This window comes from Notolepis coatsorum (assembly GCF_963971535.1).
Source record: "Notolepis coatsorum genome assembly, chromosome: 11".
Classification (NCBI taxonomy): Eukaryota; Metazoa; Chordata; class Actinopteri; order Aulopiformes; family Paralepididae; genus Notolepis; species Notolepis coatsorum.
Window position 1 is genome coordinate 110,126,856 of NC_140175.1, and position 18,766 is coordinate 110,145,621.

The 18,766-nt window shown below is 42.2% G+C and overlaps 1 protein-coding gene across 1 annotated transcript in view; it reads right to left on the reverse strand.

The window, feature by feature from the left end:
* LOC311237243 (sperm flagellar protein 2-like) overlaps positions 1–13,598 on the reverse strand; it is a gene marked incomplete at its 5' end in the record, with an annotated part of 107,793 nt that extends 94,195 nt beyond the window's left edge. The window contains 3 exon segments of the mRNA XM_084325050.1: positions 5,400–5,646; positions 10,775–10,877; positions 13,535–13,598. Of these exon segments, the coding sequence (XP_084181176.1) occupies positions 5,400–5,646; positions 10,775–10,877; positions 13,535–13,598 (414 nt within the window).
* Positions 13,599–18,766: the final 5,168 nt, after the last annotated feature.

An 18,766-nucleotide genomic window follows, 5' to 3' on the forward strand; every position in this document is an offset into this window, starting at 1 on the left:
TGGGAAAGTGTTCATCATATCTATATCATGTACTGTGTGGCCAGTAGTTAAAGTACATAAAGCGGTAGTGGTTTAATGATACCATACTTATCAATACAGTCAGGGAATTGTACCCCTCAGTTACAGTAAGGCTGTCCCCGAAGACTGTTTTTGTGATTCAAACTTCGTCAGGGTTTTTCGAATGGACGTTCGAACCTTCGTTTTTAATAAAAAAATGTAAATAAAAAAATATTATATCCTCAAACTAAATCCTCAATTTGAATAAAGTGATTAATCTGATTAAATGGACGTTCGAACCTTCGTTTTTAATTAAACATTTTAAATAAAAAATAAAAAAGTTGAATTTTTTTAATATCCTCAAATAAAGTGATTCATCTGATTAAATTAGTATTTTTTCATTCAGTATTCAAGTGTCTGATTCAATATTAACATTCAGTATTCAAGTAGAACAGCTAGCTAGCCGTTGTGGACACTCACCGTAGGCATCTTGTTTGAGAAATGCAGGCTTCAGTCTATGTGTTGTTTAGTCTATCTGTCTGAACAGGAGATCTTTTGAAAGAATTGTTGAATAGATACACAAATGTTCTAGAATGTGCTATTATGACATCATAATCAGTAGGGATATCCTCTTTCATTGGTCTATGTTGACCACGCCCCCATGGTTTGGCTCCTCCCCCTTCAGGGGATTAACAATTGATCATTAGGCCACACCCCATTTTTGTATCTTTTGAACCGCTTGTCGTATTGCGGGTTGTGCCACTGTAGGGATATCCTCTTTGATTGGTCTATGTTGACCACGCCCCCATGGTTCGGCTCTTCCCCCTTCAGGGGATTAACCATCGATCATTAGGCCACGCCCCCTTTTTGTATCTAACTCAGTAGGGATATCCTCTTTCATTTGGTCTATGTTGACCACGCCCCCATGGTTCAGCTCCTCCCCTTTTGTGTATCTTTTTAACCGTTTGTCGTAGAGACTTGCGGGTTGTGCCATTGTATTCAGTAGGGATATCCTCTTTCATTGGTCTATGTTGACCACGCCCCCAATGGTTTGGCTCCTGCCCATTTGTGTATCTTTTGAACCGTTTGTCGTAGAGACTTGCGGGTTGTGCCATTGAATGAATGAATTATTTTATTTCGAATGTTTACAAATAAATAAACAAACAAATAATTTTTCAAACATTTTCACAAATAAACAAACGAAAAGGATAGGTTTGAAGCCAAAGGCTTATAGAACAACCTACCCCTAATTCAAAAAAACGAATTCAAAAAAGTTAATGTTTTCAAAATAACAAACAAAAAAATAAATCAACAATCAAAAATCAACAAAAAACGATCCAGAAAAGAAAGAAAAAAGTTAAAGTTTGCAAGATAAAACAAACAAACAAACAAACAAACAAAAAATCAACAATCAACAAAAAAAAAACTTTCCTGAAAAGAACATAAGCCAACATAGGAAAAATCTAAAATTCATCTGCAATACCAGAGTTTCATGGTAGAAAACTAAGGAAAAGAAAAAAAGATTGTAGGTAAAATTTTACTATAATATATATATTTTGCCATTGTACTCAGTAGGGATCAGGCCACGTGAGCGGATCGGCGCGGGCGATAAATCCGCTCTTCGCTCTTTAAAGCTTGGTCCGCTCCGCTAATCGCTCATGTTGACCCCGCCCACAAGTCGCTCTCCGCTCGCTCACCGCTCACCTTGAATCGAGCGCTCCCCGCTCCCCGCGCCACATCGCTCTGCAGATTTTTTTTTTTGGAGCATGGTGTAAATTAGCTCAAACTACAACAGTCTACACCTCCTGGGCCCCTTAACAATTGTTTGTATTGAGCCGCATTGTAATTGTACCCATTCTGCAATGTTAAATAACGTTGTTTATCCATTCACTAGCTCTATTAAGCGATGATAGCTAGCCTGGCCACAATGCTATGGTCGCTGCCATTAACGTTAGCATGTAAGCTAACGACAACAACAATGGCGTCAAAACTTTTTCTAACAGGATGTGAGTGACAAAGCCTGAACAGGATATCACAGGTTCACCCTTCTCATTGGTTGAAAATGGCCTTCATGTTTGTACATCGCCATCTGTTGCTTTGGCATTGTACTACATGTATATTACATCAGTGTTAAACCACTGTGAGCGACCTGGAGTGGATTGGAGCGGAGGAGAACTCTCGCTCCGGACGTCGCGCCGACCCATTTTAAAACCCACTCCTCGCTCACGTCAAAACCGCCCGCTCCGCTCCCCGCGCCGCTCACGTGCACTGGTAGGGATATCCTCTTTCATTGGTCTATGTTGACCACAGGATTTGAATCAATTAAGGCTTGCAGGTGTACTGAGTTGATTGACACCTGCATGTGCATGTGCATGACACTTAAGGGAGGTGTCAATCAACTCAGTACTGACTTCTACATTCATTGGTGGATGTTAGCCATGACCTCTATACAATGGGTTAACCCTTTAACTATACCACTTACATTAGACACCCTAGCAACCACCTAGAAACACCCTAGCAACCACCTATAACACCCTAGCAACCACCTAGAAATACCCTAGCAACCACCTAGAACACCTTAGCAACCACCTAGAAATACCCTAGCAACCACCTAGAAACACCCTAGCAACCAGCTATAACACCCTAGCAACCACCTAGAAACACCCTAGCAACCACCTATAACACCCTAGCAACCACCTATAACACCCTAGGGGCCCCCCAGGGCTGTGTTCTGAGCCCCCTCCTCTACTCCCTGTACACACATGACTGCGTAGCACAGCGGAACAACAACACCATCATCAAATTTGCTGATGACACAGTAGTGGTGGGCCTGATCTCTGCCAACGACGAAAGGGCCTACCTGGAAGAGGTAGAGAACCTGTCACAGTGGTGTCAGGAGAACTGCCTCTCCCTGAATGTCAGCAAAACAAAAGAGATGATTGTGGACTTCAGGAGGTCGGGGGTCAAGGACTACAGCCCCCTCAGCATCGACGGGGCACCGGTTGAGAGAGTGAACAGTTTCAAGTACCTCGGAGCCCACATATCCGAGGATTTGACATGGACCACACACATTGACAGTGTTGTGAAGAAGGCACGACAACGCCTCTACTTCCTCAGGCGCCTGAGGAAGTTCCAAGTCAGTCAGAAGATCCTTAGGAACTTCTACTCATGTACAATAGAGAGCATCCTGACTGGCAACATCACCTCCTGGTTTGGGAATAGCACTGCACAAGACCGTAGCAGACTACAAAGAGTGACACGTTCAGCCGAACGCACAATTGGAGGGGGGCTTCCCACCCTCCAGAACATTTACAACAAGCGGTGCAAGGGGAAGGCTAAGAGAATTATTAAGGACTCGAGCCACCCGAACAACTGCCTCTTTGAACTGCTGCGGTCAGGCAAGCGATACCGGAGTCTTAAGGCGAGCACGGAAAGACTCAGAAGAAGCTTCTATCCCCAGGCCATCAGGCTGCTAAACGAACAATAAACACTATGCAACAACCATCAAATGCACACAGCACACACACCCACACGCACACACTCACTTAAACAAACAACACACTGCAGCACCCACTCTCCACACTTTAGATCACACAAACACACTTTATATTTATTGATAAAGGATTTGCACTACAACTCGTACACCTACTGTAAATTGTACCTAAATTGCACCTCATCCCATTTCTGCCTTGCACTATATAGTATTGTATATTAGTACACTGCACAGTATTGTATATTATATGGTAACTCAGTTACGTCTATTCTGCATCGAACATTGTACATATGTCTATACTGAACACTGTGACCTCATTTTTTTTTTACTTCTAATTTACATGCTATACTATGTTATTTTATTTCATACTTATCTTGTCTTGCACAGTCTCTGGAGCGCAACAGTAAGAAGCATTTTGTATAAAAGTATTCTGTACTTCTGTATGACAACTATTAAAGAAACTTGAAACTTGAAACCTAGAAACACCCTAGCAACCACATAGAACACCCTAGCAACCACCTAGAAACACCCTAGCAACCACCTAGAAACACCCTAGCAACCACCTATAACACCCTAGCAACCACCTAAAACACCCTAGCAACCACCTACAAACCAATTACATAATCCAACATATGTGTAAAGGCACAGCATATTCCAGTTAACGGTATATTTTTTTAATGATTCGTTACGGCGAAATCAATACTTCCATTTGTATAAATTGCGGTAAGGGGAGCTTATTATTCCTGCCTTTCTGAGGAGCTTGTCGCGGCTCATGCGCACGCTCGGCCAATCAGAGCAACGCGGAAAGACAAGTGGGCTGCCGAAAGTATTCACGCATCCGGGGTGTGTGAATGCTTTTACCAACCCAGTTGTGTTTCCGCGTCTCTGATTGGCCAGGTAATTTCTGGTCATGTGACATGTACGCCCAATCGTGGGACCACAAGTGTCTACACTGGTTAAGCTTAGGCGCTCTTTCGAAGTTGGTTAAGGTTAGAATTTGTCTTAGAGCATGGCAATAGAACACCTGCCCTTCTTTCGACGGTTAAGCTTAGGCACTCTTTCGAAGTTGGTTAAGGTTAGCGTTTGTCTTAGAGCATGGCGATAGAACGCCAGGTAGTTTGCAGGCTGTTAGACCCGGAAATAGGCGCAGAACTTGCTGTCCCACGATTGGCGCACATGTCACATGACCTGGCCAATCAGAGCGCAAAACTCGCACCCGGAAACACAACTGGTAAAAAGCATACACGCATCCGGATCGCGTCCATGCTTTCTACAACGGAGTTCGGCGATTTGCAAATCTGATTGGCCACTTGCCCATTTCCGCGTCGAACAGCCTGCAAAGCACCTGGCGTTCTATCGCCATGCTCTAAGACAAACTCTAACTTTAACCAACTTCGAAAGAGTGCCTAAGCTTAACCGTCGAAAGAATCTATTGCCATGCTCTAAGACAAACTCTAACCTTAACCAGTGGTGCGTTATTGAAATCATCTGGGGTGACACGCACCACGTGCATGCGCGCTCCCGGCGCGTGCGCGCGCTCCCGCGAATGCGCATTTAATGTCCCCTCGCTAGGGCACAGACTAAAGACAGTGCCTAATTGCCTCTACGAATGGAATGTAACACGTCTTCACAACAAGTTAGGTGTGAATGTGTCTGAGAACGTATTTAACACACCTGACGACCGGCGCTATTGATATGCAAATAGCGAGTACTTATCATGGGGTGGCACACCGTGCTACCCCGTCCCATGAACAACGCATGCCTGACCTTAACCAACTTCGAAAGAGCGCCTAAGCTTAACCAGTGTAGACACTTGCGGTCCTACGATTGGGCGTACATGTCACATGACCAGAAATGAATCGCCGAACTCCGTTGTAGAAAGCATACAAGCATCCGGATCACCCCTCACCGCGTCAGAGTAGATCTCCTTCTCCTTCCTGGGCAGCAGGGCGGCGCCGGCGGGCTGCAGGGTCTCCATCCCTGCAGTCATCTTCTTCTTCTTCTGCAGGAGGGTGTAGAGCTGGTGGAGGAGGCGTGCGGCCGCACCATGCCGCTCCTGCATCAGCGCCTCGGCCGCACTCCGGTCAAACGGGACCCCGAGCAGCTCGAGGGTGGGCATCACGCGGAGGAAGTTGTTCAGCCTGGCGCCGGAGGTGCTGAGAGGAGGACAGAACATGTACAGTAGAGCATGGAGGTGCTGAGAGGAGGACAGAACATGTACAGTAGAGCATGGAGGTGCTGAGAGGAGGACAGAACATGTACAGTAGAGCATGGAGGTGCTGAGAGGAGGACAGAACATGTACAGTAGAGCATGGAGGTGCTGAGAGGAGGACAGAACATGTACAGTAGAGCATGGAGGTGCTGAGAGGAGGACAGAACATGTAAATACAGCATGGAGGTGCTGAGAGGAGGACAGAACATGTACAGTAGAGCATGGAGGTGCTGAGAGGAGGACAGAACATGTAAATACAGCATGGAGGTGGGGAGGTCATGCAATGCCATCTTAATTGTTATTATGCATTGTGTGTTGAGTACTGACTTTTAATCATTTTGTTCTGCAATAATAGTTTTTGTATGTTATTTTTTTTTGTGGACCCCAGGAAGATAGCTGGTTGCTATGGCACCAGCTAATGGGGATCCGTAAAAAAATCAAATCAAATCAATAGCTGTTGATCCATCTCAAACCCGCCCTCTTTTCTTGATCCTCAAATCCCAACTGTTGCTTTCCTCTGACAAACTGTGACATTTGTGAATGGAGGATCAAGAAAAGAGGGCGGGTTTGAGATAGGTCAATTGTTGGTCCATCTTGGACAGCGCGAGAGAGAGAGAGAGAGAGAGAGAGAGAGAGAGAGAGAGAGAGAGAGAGATCATTCTCTCTACTAAAACTGTATTGTATTGTAAAGCGTCTTTGAGAATTTGGAAAAGCGCTACATAAATCTGATGTATTATTATTATTAATCTGCACTAGATTACAAGACTGTTGTGTGTATTTTATATACATTATTAATCTGCACTAGATTACAAGACTGTTGTGTGTATTTTATAGACATTATTAATCTGCACTAGATTACAAGACTGTAACGTTAGTAGCTAGCTAGATTGCTAGCCAGCATTCCCGAAACTCCTAACATGCCCCGATTTAAAATGGTTCTCTCCTCTTTGTATACCTTTGTCCTCACAGACAAAGTATTCTGCCAGGGAACTTATGGACATGACAGTAGTAGTAGTAGTTATAAGGGGTTTGAGCTTGTAACGTTAGCTATCGTGGTATCAACAAGCCATGACGTGTAGCTAGCTAGCTAGCTAGCTAGCTTGCTAGCCGGCATGATGCGTGTAGTGCTAGCCCCATAGCCCCTTTCGTGACTGTGATGCACGCCAACAAGGTTTGGCCGAGTGAATACACTTGTTGGCGTGCATCACAGTCACGAAAGGGGATACTTGCCCCACAGGTCTGAGAAGAGGACCTGCAAATTTTACTCGTTCCCGAAACTCCTCTACATGCCCCGATTTAAAATGGTTCACGACAGTAGACATATAGGCCGTATGGTGAAGGCTGAGAAGTGGCTAGAAAACTATTCTCGTTCCCACCTCGGCGAATTACACAATTTTCACTCTGGGTGAAAGTTCGATTGGTGTAGATTTAGGAACGAAAAGTTCTCCATTGACAAAATAGCACATTTTGCGCAATCATAATTTTAAAGTCGGGACTAGATCTTTCCTCGCGAACGGATATTTTGTCACCACAGAGTTTTATTTGACGCAATTGGTGCGAGTTCGGTCACGTATCTGGCATCTACCAATAGCAACTCTCCTTGTTGCGAGGTCATCGCAACAACGAGAGCTGCTATTGGTTGATCCGGTGTCAACAAAGAAATTACATCCACACAGTACTCTAACGTTACGGACTAAAATGGACAGAAAACACCTTCTAAAGTTCGCAAAAAGGTTTCTAAACAATGTTATATGCATCTCACGTCTGTTCAGAAAGAACGTGTACAAGATTTGACACAGACATGGTGGGATAGATATAGAAACTGCGTCGAACGGTGGCTTAACCTACCAGGCCAGAATCATACCATTGTGGAGACATAAACATTGTTTAGAGATCGATTTGTGTCATAAATGTCATGATATCTGTATGTCATAAATGTCATGATGAATTGAAAATGGGGGACCCTGATGTAAACAAGACGAAAGTCTTTCTCTGGTCTGCATCCCCTTAACAATTGTGTGTATTGAGCTGTACTGTATTGTACCCATTCTGCAATCTGTTAATAAAGTTTTCAATCAATCAAGATAAGATATTCCTTTATTGATCCCATTGGGGAAATTCGGGCATCATAGCAGCATGGGGGAGGGGAGGTACAGGTATAACAAGCAGTGTAAACAATATAACAAGTCAATATAATTAACTAACTAACTAACTGAAATATACAGTATTCACATAAGGTGCAGTATGCATAAGGTAGTGTTATTGTCCTTTTTAGGTTCCTAGTAGTTGTAGTTGGATGTCTGGCAGCAGTCCCTGCCCATGTTGTGGAGCCTGATGGCCGCTGGTATGAAGGACTGACCGGAGGTTTATTCGTCACATACATTACATACACAACTAACACAAGTTTAAAGTTTCATGTTTGTTTATTATTTATCACAATAAAATACAGGTACTTTACGATGAAATGCTTGTTTCTGTATGAGCCCCTGAGAGTGTGCTTCATACAGTAAAATAAAGTAAGTAAGTAAAGAGGAATATTCAATATACAATACAGAGTAAAATGAGTAAACAGTGAGGTGTGTGGAGAGATCAGTGTCAAACTGATCTCAACAAATACAAACAAATCACACTACTACTGTATAATCCTAATCCCCTCGCCCTATACATCCCAACCCCAGTCCACACCCTCATCCACCACCACACTTCCCAGATGTTAATCATCCTCACCACTATCATCTGAGTCATCATCCCATGTAGCCCTATCTTCGGTTTCCTTAGAAACATTTGCACAGTTTTGGCATTGACAAAGATCTGTACATGGCAGTTTTGCAGACACACATGAACATCTTCCTGTCTCAAATTGTCCTTGTTTGCAACCTTAGTGGACTACCTGCAACACACTATCAGAGGCCAGATTTGTAGTCATCCGTCATAGTCACTGTTAACTCCCCATCTTCGACCTGCCACACATTGCCAACAGGTAAAGGGGCACACATTATAGATTTCAATGAATGTCTCATTATAGCTGCTTGGTAATTTGCCCTTTTGCAGCATTGGTACAATGCGCCACTTGTCGGGACGGGGGCATAGAGTTCTGGCAAAGCCGATGCCATGCAGAATGCTTTATATCTGGCATCATTCACATTAGCTGATGGCCATACAGGTGGCACACATATTTGCTAAGACCATCAAAGGTAGACTGGTCTAGGGTCATTCACCTTTTCCCTAGCGGCCTAGCCCCTTTCATCACTGTCACGAAAGGGGCTACCTTTCCCCCTCCTCCCACACTGTGCAACATCCTGATGTACAATATCCACACTGCAATACACCCACTACAGTCTGACACTGTGATTGTTATTTGTGTATTGCTATTCTGTATATTGTTGTTATTTTGTATATTGTACATGACTAACATTGTCTTATTGTATAGCATGTTTCTCTTTTATTACTTGTGATTTTATTACTGCACCTTAGGTTTGAGTCCCAAATCTCGTTGTATGCAAATATAATGACAATAAAGTACAATCTAATCTAATCAGGGTCCCCCATTTTCTATTCATCATGACATTTATGACATACACGACATACAGATATCATGACATTTATGACACAAATCGATCTCTAAACAATGTTTATGTCTCCACAATGGTATTATTCTGGCCTGGTAGGTTAAGCCACCGTTCGACGCAGTTTCTATATCTATCCCACCGTGTCTGTGTCAAATCTTGTACACGTTCTTTCTGAACGGACGTGAGATGCATATAACATTGTTTAGAAACCTTTTTGCGAACTTTAGAAGGTGTTTTCTGTCCATTTTAGTCCGTAACGTTAGAGTACTGTGTGGATGTAATTTCTTTGTTGACACCGGATCAACCAATAGCAGCTCTCGTTGTTGCAATGACCTCGCAACAAGGAGAGTTGCTATTGGTCGAGCGCCAGATACGTGACAGAACTCGCACCAATTGCGTCAAATAAAACTCTGCAGTGACCAAATATCCGTTCGCGAGGAAAGATCTAGTCCCGACTTTAAAATTATGATTGCGCAAAATGTGCTATTTTGTCAATGGAGAACTTTTTGTTCCTAAATCTATACCGATCGAACTTTCACCCAGAGTGAAAATTGTGTAATTCGCCGAGGTGGGAACGGGATGAAACGATACAGCCTTCACCATACGGCCTAATAATGCTAACGTCTAGTACGTTTAGGGGATAACGTTAACGTTAGCTAGCTAGCTTGGTCAGCTGGCCGTGACAGGGATAAGGCGACAGCCTAACAGGCCAATAGCATAGCGTACTGAACAACAGGCTGCCTACTGGTAAGTGTAGTTCTTTTTTTACGACAAATTAAAAACCTTATAACTACCTTTATTTCAACCAAAAATGCTTAAACAATAATGTTAGTGGTAGAAGGGAACTCATTCTGTGCAAAAATGGTAAGCTTGCTCATGCGGCAGAATTGTTACAATAGCCGATAATCCATTTTCCCAATGATAAATTCCTATATGGGTGGAACAACCAGTGATGTCAGACTACACCTCCCTATTACGTCTGATTGTCTTGAGACTGAGCTGTACTAGAGGTGGGCGTGGCTGGAGCGCTAATCAGCTAAACGGGAAACACCTGCGCCTGGTGTTCGCGTGCTCCTAAAACAGTCTCGGAGCTCAATTGCTGGGCGCTCTCCTTATGGGATGCTGTTAGTTTTGTTTGCTGCCTTTGATTTCTGTTTGCATTCTACAACATTACACATTTGTACACCTATTATACACTTTGCAGTGCTATATAACACTCCAGCGCAATCTGAGCATGCGCCGTTCCCCCATCTCGCACTGGGTGGCACTGGTGAACCTCCAATAGTCAGAATTACATGAAACAAGTGACAGCCATACTTAACAGTCCCCCATCAAATTATGTCACTGCATTGCATTATCTTTATATAAACTCATAACTCCAAAACTCACATGACAAAGAAAAATGTCAAAATTACTTTTGTAGAGTTACAGCCCAAAAGTTACCATTGGTAGAATGTGCCCAAGCTTCAAGTTGTTGGCTAAATAGTGGAGGAGGAAACTTACTTGTTCTTTACGAATATATTGAAGTCATCCTGTAGCTGGTATTTATGCAGGACTTCCCCAATGAGATAGCCACTGGAGAAATCCTTGGCAAAGGTATGTGGCTCTGCAATGTAACATTCACCAGAAGGTCACTCAGATCAGTGACCTTTTTAATTACAATAGTACTATACGATTACAATATGTGCATACAACTTGTTGCAAAACGAGTACATAAATACATATATGTAGCTTAACCAGTGCAATAGCTTGTGCAATACTGACATTTTGTGCAAAAGGGCAACGTGCAATCTACAATTAACGTGCAATCTACAACATGCAATCGATTCCAGCACTTTACAATTCAAGCGCAATAAAATTAGCACATTAGCACTCTGGCACAAGCATCAGTCCCTTTAACACCTGGTACATAAAGCACCCTAAACTTATAGTCTTCCTATTTCCTGGTTTGTCGCCACATCATATATATCGATATCTGAAAAATGACAGAGGATTATCGCAGTGTTTCCCATGCAGGTTTATTTGTGGCGGCCAGCCGCAGTATCAAGCAGGCTCACCACACATTGATTTGCCTAACTTTGTGCCGCTATAGACTCATTGCATTGCAACTATTTTATTGCACTGCACCATCATTTTACTCTGTCTATTCTATTTTACTAACTATTTTATTGCACTGCACTATTGCACAATTTTACTCTGTTTATTTTATTTAATTTTTTTTTTTTAAATGACTGTCTATTTTAAAATTGCCATAGAATCAAACCATAAACAAAGAGGCCTATTGGGATTTTAGATCCTAATGTGATTTGCCTTACCTTGTCTAATTGGCTGCGGCCTATTTTATGCTCGTCACTTCATGCATTGATCTGCCAATTTTGTGCTCATTTTATGCCCGTCTCTTTTACATCTGTGAAGCACTTTCAGCTGCAATTCTTGTATGAAAGGTGCTATACAATTTGTATTTAATAATTAAATGAAATAAACTAAATGTATTATTATTATTAACTGACAAAGAAAACATAATGACTCATCTTGCAGTCCTTCCTCAGCTCAGCTGCGTGCCCATGCCAGCTTGCCACCACCACAAATAACCTTCTTTTTACCCAGAGGCCTTGTGTTAATTGATTGAAAACTTTATTAACAGATTGCAGAATGGGTACAGTACAGTACAGCTCAATACACACAATTGTTAAGGGGATGCAGACCAGAGAAAGACTTTCGTCTTGTTTACATCAGGGTCCCCCATTTTCAATTCATCAGGACATATATGACATACATGACATACGGATAGACAGTACTGCTACATCTATACATTTATGACATACCAGATTTGCAAATACAGTACTGTTTGTGATACAAAAAGAGTCAAGAAAAGGGAGTATATACATTTGACGTAGAAACTGTACATTGGAGGAGGTGGGTGGGGTTGTGTTGGGTACATTGGGATATTGACAACCATACTGGGTAATTTACATTAGAGGTGGGGGGGGGGGGGGACACTGTATAAACAAGCAAAACTGTACATGGGGGGGGGGGGGGGGGCACACTGTACAAACAAGCACAATTGTACATTGGAATATTGACAAAACCATACTAGGTAATTTACTGTACATTGGAGGGGGTTGGGTTAGGACATTTACAGGGGCCAGTTTCGAATTGCAGTCTCCCGTAGGTGTCCCTTGAGAGTGGTTTTGAAAGTGGGTAGTGATTCACATTCCTTTACAGTTTTGGGTAGGGCGTTCCACATTGATGTGGCATAATTGCGAAACGTGTTTAGTCCCTTGTTTGAGCCGAATCTGGGTTTAACATGAATATAAGGGCGTATTGATAATAATATAAACATTTAATGTTACATATTAAAATACAAGTAGAGCAGTATAGGTCTACATTCTTTATGACAGATCAAGACACATTCTGTTTCACCCATAAGCTTTTTGACTCAGTCCTATGGATTGTAATCAACTAAGCAATACAGATTTTTAAACAAACATTAGCCTAATACCTCAGTATGTAACTGTTTTAAATTTTTCTCTTTTAACCCGTTTGTCATATTTATGCAAGTGCATTTCTTCCTTTTATGTATTCTGAACGGTTTGCACTTGATAGGGTAAATCATCAATGTCCATTTCGAGAATAAATAAAGGTTGCAATCAATCAATCAAATCAAAGTAGTAGCCTACGGATCAGAATAGTATTATTCTTATAGGCCTAGCTATGTTGTGTTCCTAGCAATAGCATAGAGTCCAGAGGGGTAATTATTCACAAATGCCAAAAATCTTCCCCTTGATTTCTTTCTTTGAGTATTAAAGTCTCTACCGCAGTCAGATGGGAAAAGTAACTCAAAACTGCAAACTATAATCAAATCGACGCATATATTCAACCGATTTTTTTGTATCACAAACAGTAGGCTACTGTATTTGCAAATCTGGTATGTCATGAATGTATAGATGTAGCAGTACTGTCTATCTGTATGTCGTGTGTGTCATATATGTTATGATGAATTGAAAATGGGGGACCCTGATGTAAACAAGACGAAAGTCTTTCTCTGGTCTGCATCCCCTTAACAATTGTATGTATTGAGCTGTACTGTAGGCTACTGTACCCATTCTGCAATCTGTTAATACACTTTTCAATCAATCAATCAATCAATCAAGAATATATTAGCTTCGGTTTAGATAAAGATTAATGAATTAATGAACAAAAAAACAGTTAGTTAGCCAACTACCTGTGTAAACTAGCTAGGTTGGGTTCATTCCCACTTACCAACTGATTTTGACAGCCGGAGCTCCGAATTCAGCCACTTAACAATACACAATATATCTGACATGTTGTTCCCTTTACTTAACTTATGTTATTAAATGTTTCTCTCACAGATCAACTACGTGTTGCCGGCTAATAATAAGCCTTTTTAATTCGCTAAATGGCCGGGAAAAGACTAAAAACAAGCAGAGCGACAATCCCAACGGTGTGTCGTTGCCATGGAGACGGAGCGTCCACACACTGCACTGAGGCCCCGCCCTCCTCCTCCTCCCAGGTCTAGGACATTATAAAAGGAGGAAGGGTCATCACGTCAGAATACCAGCGTCTGCACTTCCGCGTTACATGGAGCTCGTGGGGGGGGGGGGGAGCGCGCGTGGGGATACGACCATAGATATCTATAGAATCTATGGATACGACCACTTACGTCAAGGCTCTCATAGATATATATAGAACACTATATAGATAGCTTGCCCGCGCTGCCGGCCAATGGAGAGCGACGTCACTGAACCGCCGCCATCTTGGGAGGGTCAGCCTTGAGTGAGAGAGTGAGCTGCACAGACAAAAATACTCATAACTCGCTGAAATATTGACGGATTTACAAACGGTTTGGTTTATTACAAGCATTATTAACGTGGCTATGATTCAAGCGGTTTGTAAAAAAAAAAAACATCTTTAAATTTGTTTTTATAAGTATGCAGTATCATAACTACATCTTTGATGTTTATAGCAAACCAACCCGTTTGTAAATCCGTCAATATTTCAGCGAGTTATGAGTATTTTTGTCTGTGCAGCTCACTCTCTCACTCAAGGCTGACCCTCCCAAGATGGCGGCGCCTCAGTGACGCTGGTGACTCCGCCTTAAGCTATCTAGTGCTATGAAGGCTCTAATCAACATCCACTCACGCGCTCCCTTTCCCCTCCCCCCGCTTTAAAAATACCGGAAGTGATGCGGTGATCTATGCTCTCTGCTTGGTGCCAGTTCTATTGAAGCCTGTATTATATTCAAAATATACCAGCTAACTGAGGAAATATCCATCAACCAACAGATCATACGTTAGATTGATTGAACACTTTATTAACAGATTACAGAATGGGCTCAATACACACAATTGTTAAGGTGATGCAGATCAGAGAAAGACTTTCGTCTTGTTTACATCAGGGTCCCCCATTTTCAATTCATCATAGTCATCATCATTAGCTAGTAAACAATGCAACAAATTTCAGATGATTCTGACATCAGAGGTAATAACCTGTCTAAATTGTCATAAACGAGGAGATTGGCTAATCCTATTCAACTTCAGTATGAATTGAAAATGGGGGACCCTGATGTAAACAAGACGAAAGTCTTTCTCTGATCTGCATCCCCATAACAATTGTGTATTGAGCCGTACTGTACCCATTTTGAAATCTGTTAATTAAAATGTTCAATCAATCTCCATCTCGGCCTAACTGAGTTTCACGCTAGTGACGTATTGACCCTTCCTTTTTTTTTTTTTTTTAAACTTAAATTTTTTATTAACATTTATTTAGACAGACAGCACTTACAAAAAATAAATAATAAAAAATGAAGAGACTAGTATCACAATAAAACAAAAAGAAAAAACAGTGCACATAAATATTTACATGGGTATCACATGGTTAGTTGTCTGGTTCCCCTACTGTTGTTTTCTAGGTATTTGATACAAAGGCTGATTGTGTATCTCCCTTAAACAGGCATAAACAGGTCATTCCTACTCAAAGATGATAAATGCTGACTAAGGTTTGTATGTGTGATCTGGGTCCAGAGACCCTCCTTGAGCTTCTTTCTTCCCTTCTCCTTCGTCCTTTTTTTTTTTTTTCTTGTTTATTAACTTTCACTTTGCCTTTTGGTTCACCCATACACAAACCACATCATCCCTGAATATTTAATATCACACCGTTAAACAGACATAAATAATAAGGTATAAAAGCATTCAGCACTTGTAATATCCCAAAAACAAAATAGAAAATACTAACTAAAGTACAGGTGTGTGACATGGGTTCATAGACCCTGCTTGAACATCTTTCCTCCTTTACCCTTCGCTCTCTTGTGTTGCATTGGGTTCTTCCTCTGTGATGTCGTTCTCGTTCCTTTTATAATCCTCCCACTTTCCCCATCTTTCCCCAAATTTCTCTTCCTGTAGCCTCAGCATGTGCGTTATCCTCTCCATATCCTGTATTTCTTCCACTATTCCTACCCATTGTGCTATTGTCGGTGGGTCTTCCTTATACCACAGTCTCGTTATTGCTTTTCTGGCCGCTATCAACATTATCTTTATTAAATATTTGTCCCCCCCTTGTATTCCCTCGTGTGTCAGGTCTCCTAAGTAAAGCACCAGTCCTGTTTGTGGTATCCCGTATCCTAATATTCTGATCATTGCTTCCCCTATCTCCTCCCAATACCCCTTCAGCTTCTGACATCCCCAGAATATGTGCGTGTGATTTGCCCCCTCCTTCCCACACATCCTCCAGCATGCTCTTTGTGTTGGTGCATATTTTCCCTTCAGCTCTGGGGTTATAAAGAATCTGATTATGTTTTTCCATCCAAATTCTTTCCATATTCTCGATCCTGTTGTTGAATGTTGTACCTCGCATATGTTCCCCCATTCCTTCCCTGTTATTTCTATCTCTAGCTCTCTCTCCCATTTCTCCCTTATGTAATCGGTCGTGTGTCCCTTGCTGGTCATTATAGCCCGGTATATTGCTGATATTACTCTTCCTTGCCCCCCTTCGTATGCCCATACTATCATCTTTATTATTCCATTCTGTTCCTCGTCTTTGGCCCCCCTTATTTCTTTGTTGTAGTAGTCTCTAACCTGTAGATATCTGAAGTGGTCCCTGTTTTCTAGTCCAAATTTCTCCTTTAATTTTTGTAGTGTCTGCATTTCTCCCTTCTCTATCATTTTGCATATTGCTGTTGCCCCCCCCTCTCCCACCTTCTGAATCCATGGTCTAACCTCCCTGGTTTGAATCTCTTGTCATGTGCTACCCATCTCAGGACCCCTGACTGCTTCTCCAATTTGTGTGTTTTTACTACTCTGTTCCATATGGTCAAGGTGTATTTGGTGATTGGATCTAATAGTCCTTCTTTTTCTTTAAATAGTTCCCTATCTCCCACCAGAGCTTGTACCTTGTATCCCTCCCCTTCTTTTTCAATGTCTTTCCATCTTGCCTCATATCTGTCGTTACACCAGCACGTCACTGCTCTCAGTTGTGCTGCATAGTAATAATCTTGTAGGCTGGGTACTGCCATCCCTCCCTCTTCCTTTGGTAGTTGTAGTGTTTTATATCTGACCCGTGGTCTTCTCCCCGCCCATATGAACCTCGATATCAGTCTGTCCCACTCCCTGAATTGATTCTGTGGTATTTGTATCGGTAGTGACTGGAATAGGTACAGTAACCTTGATAGTATGTTCATTTTAATGACCTCTATTCTTGAATTGAAGTCCAAGGGCATTACTGTCCATCTCTCTAGGTCTCTCTTGATGTTCTGATTTATCTGTGTATAATTCGCCTCAAACAGTTTCTCCACCCCTCTCGTGATGTTCACCCCTAAGTATTTAATCTTGTCCATGTCCCATCTTATCCCGTACTGTTCTCTAATTTCCGTCGTTGGAGAGTAGTTCCATGCTAAGGTCTGTGTCTTTGTCACGTTTAGTTTGTATCCTGAGTAGTGACCATATTCCTTCAGTAGATCCATCAGTGCCGGGAAGCTCTTTTCTGGTTGCCTCATGTATACTATCACGTCGTCTGCAAATAAGCCTAGTTTATATTCCGTTCCCTTTATCCTTACTCCCTTGATGCCCTCGGTCTGCCTGATCAGTTGTGCCAGTGGTTCTATGAAAACGGCGAAGAGCGTCGGTGAGAGACAACATCCCTGTCTGGTAGCCCTCTCTAATCTGATTCTATCCGTCAAGCTGCCATTCACCTTAACCCTCGCTGTCGGCTCTTGATATAGCGCCTTGATCATCTTCATCGCCCTCCCGTTCAGTCCGAACCTCATCAATGTTTTATATAAAAATGTCCAGCTCACACTGTCAAACGCTTTTTCTGCATCTAGGCTAATCAGTACCGCGCTACCCCCTTGTTTTTGTATCTCCTCTACTATGTGTAATGTCTTTCTCACGTTGTCCTGTGTCTGTCTCCCTTTAATAAATCCAGTTTGATCTTCATCTATAATGTCCGGCATAAACGTCTCAAATCTTTTTGATATTATCGATGTATACATCTTGTAATCTACGTTGAGTATGGACACAGGTCTGAAACTACTACATAATTCCCTATCCTTCCCTTCCTTCGGTATCGTGGTGATTATGGCTTCCTTCCACGAGGGGGGCATTTTCCCCTCTTCCATCGTGTGTCTGAACGCCGCCCCTAACATGGGTGCTAATCAGTTCTAAATGTCTTGTAGAATTCCGATGGGAATCCGTCGCTCCCCGGAGACTTGTTGTTTTTAGCTCTACTAATTGCATCTTCCAGTTCTTGTTCCGTAATTATTTTATTTAACTCTTCATTCTGTTCTTTCCCCATCGATGGTAACTCTAACTTCTCCAGATATGTTTCTATTTCCTCTTCTCCCGCTGCTTTTGGCTGTGTGTATAATTTCTCATAGTATTCTCTAAATGTCCTCTCTATTTCAGCTGGGTCCCTCAATATTTCATTAGTCTTTGTATCCCTTATTGTGTGTATCGTGTTCAACTTCTGTTGCGTTCTAATTCTCCTAGCCAACAGTCTGGTCGCTTTTGGTCCCCCTTCATAGTACGTTTGTTTCATGAACCTCGCTTTCTTTTCTATTTCCGTCAATAATTCCCTATTTATCCTGGCCTTTACTTCTTTGATTTCTCCGAGCGTTTCCTGTTCTTTTGATATCTGGTGTCTCCCCTCTAGCTTCTTTAGCTTCCCTATCAGATTGTGATATGTCTCCGTTCTGGCCTTCTTCAGCATTGCTGTTTTTTCCATCAATTTCCCCCTTATCACTACCTTCAGTGTGTCCCATAGAATGTTCGGGTCTACCGCCCCGTTGTCATTTTCTTCCTTATATCTGGCTATCTCCTCCTTGATCTGACTCACCACCCCTTTGTTATTTAATATTCCTACATTTAGTCTCCAAATCGTGTTCCTCCGTCTCCCTTCTAGATCTACTGTCAGATATATGGCACTGTGATCCGATATGTCCGCCACTCCTATACTGCTCTCCCGTGCCCTGTAACTGTCCCC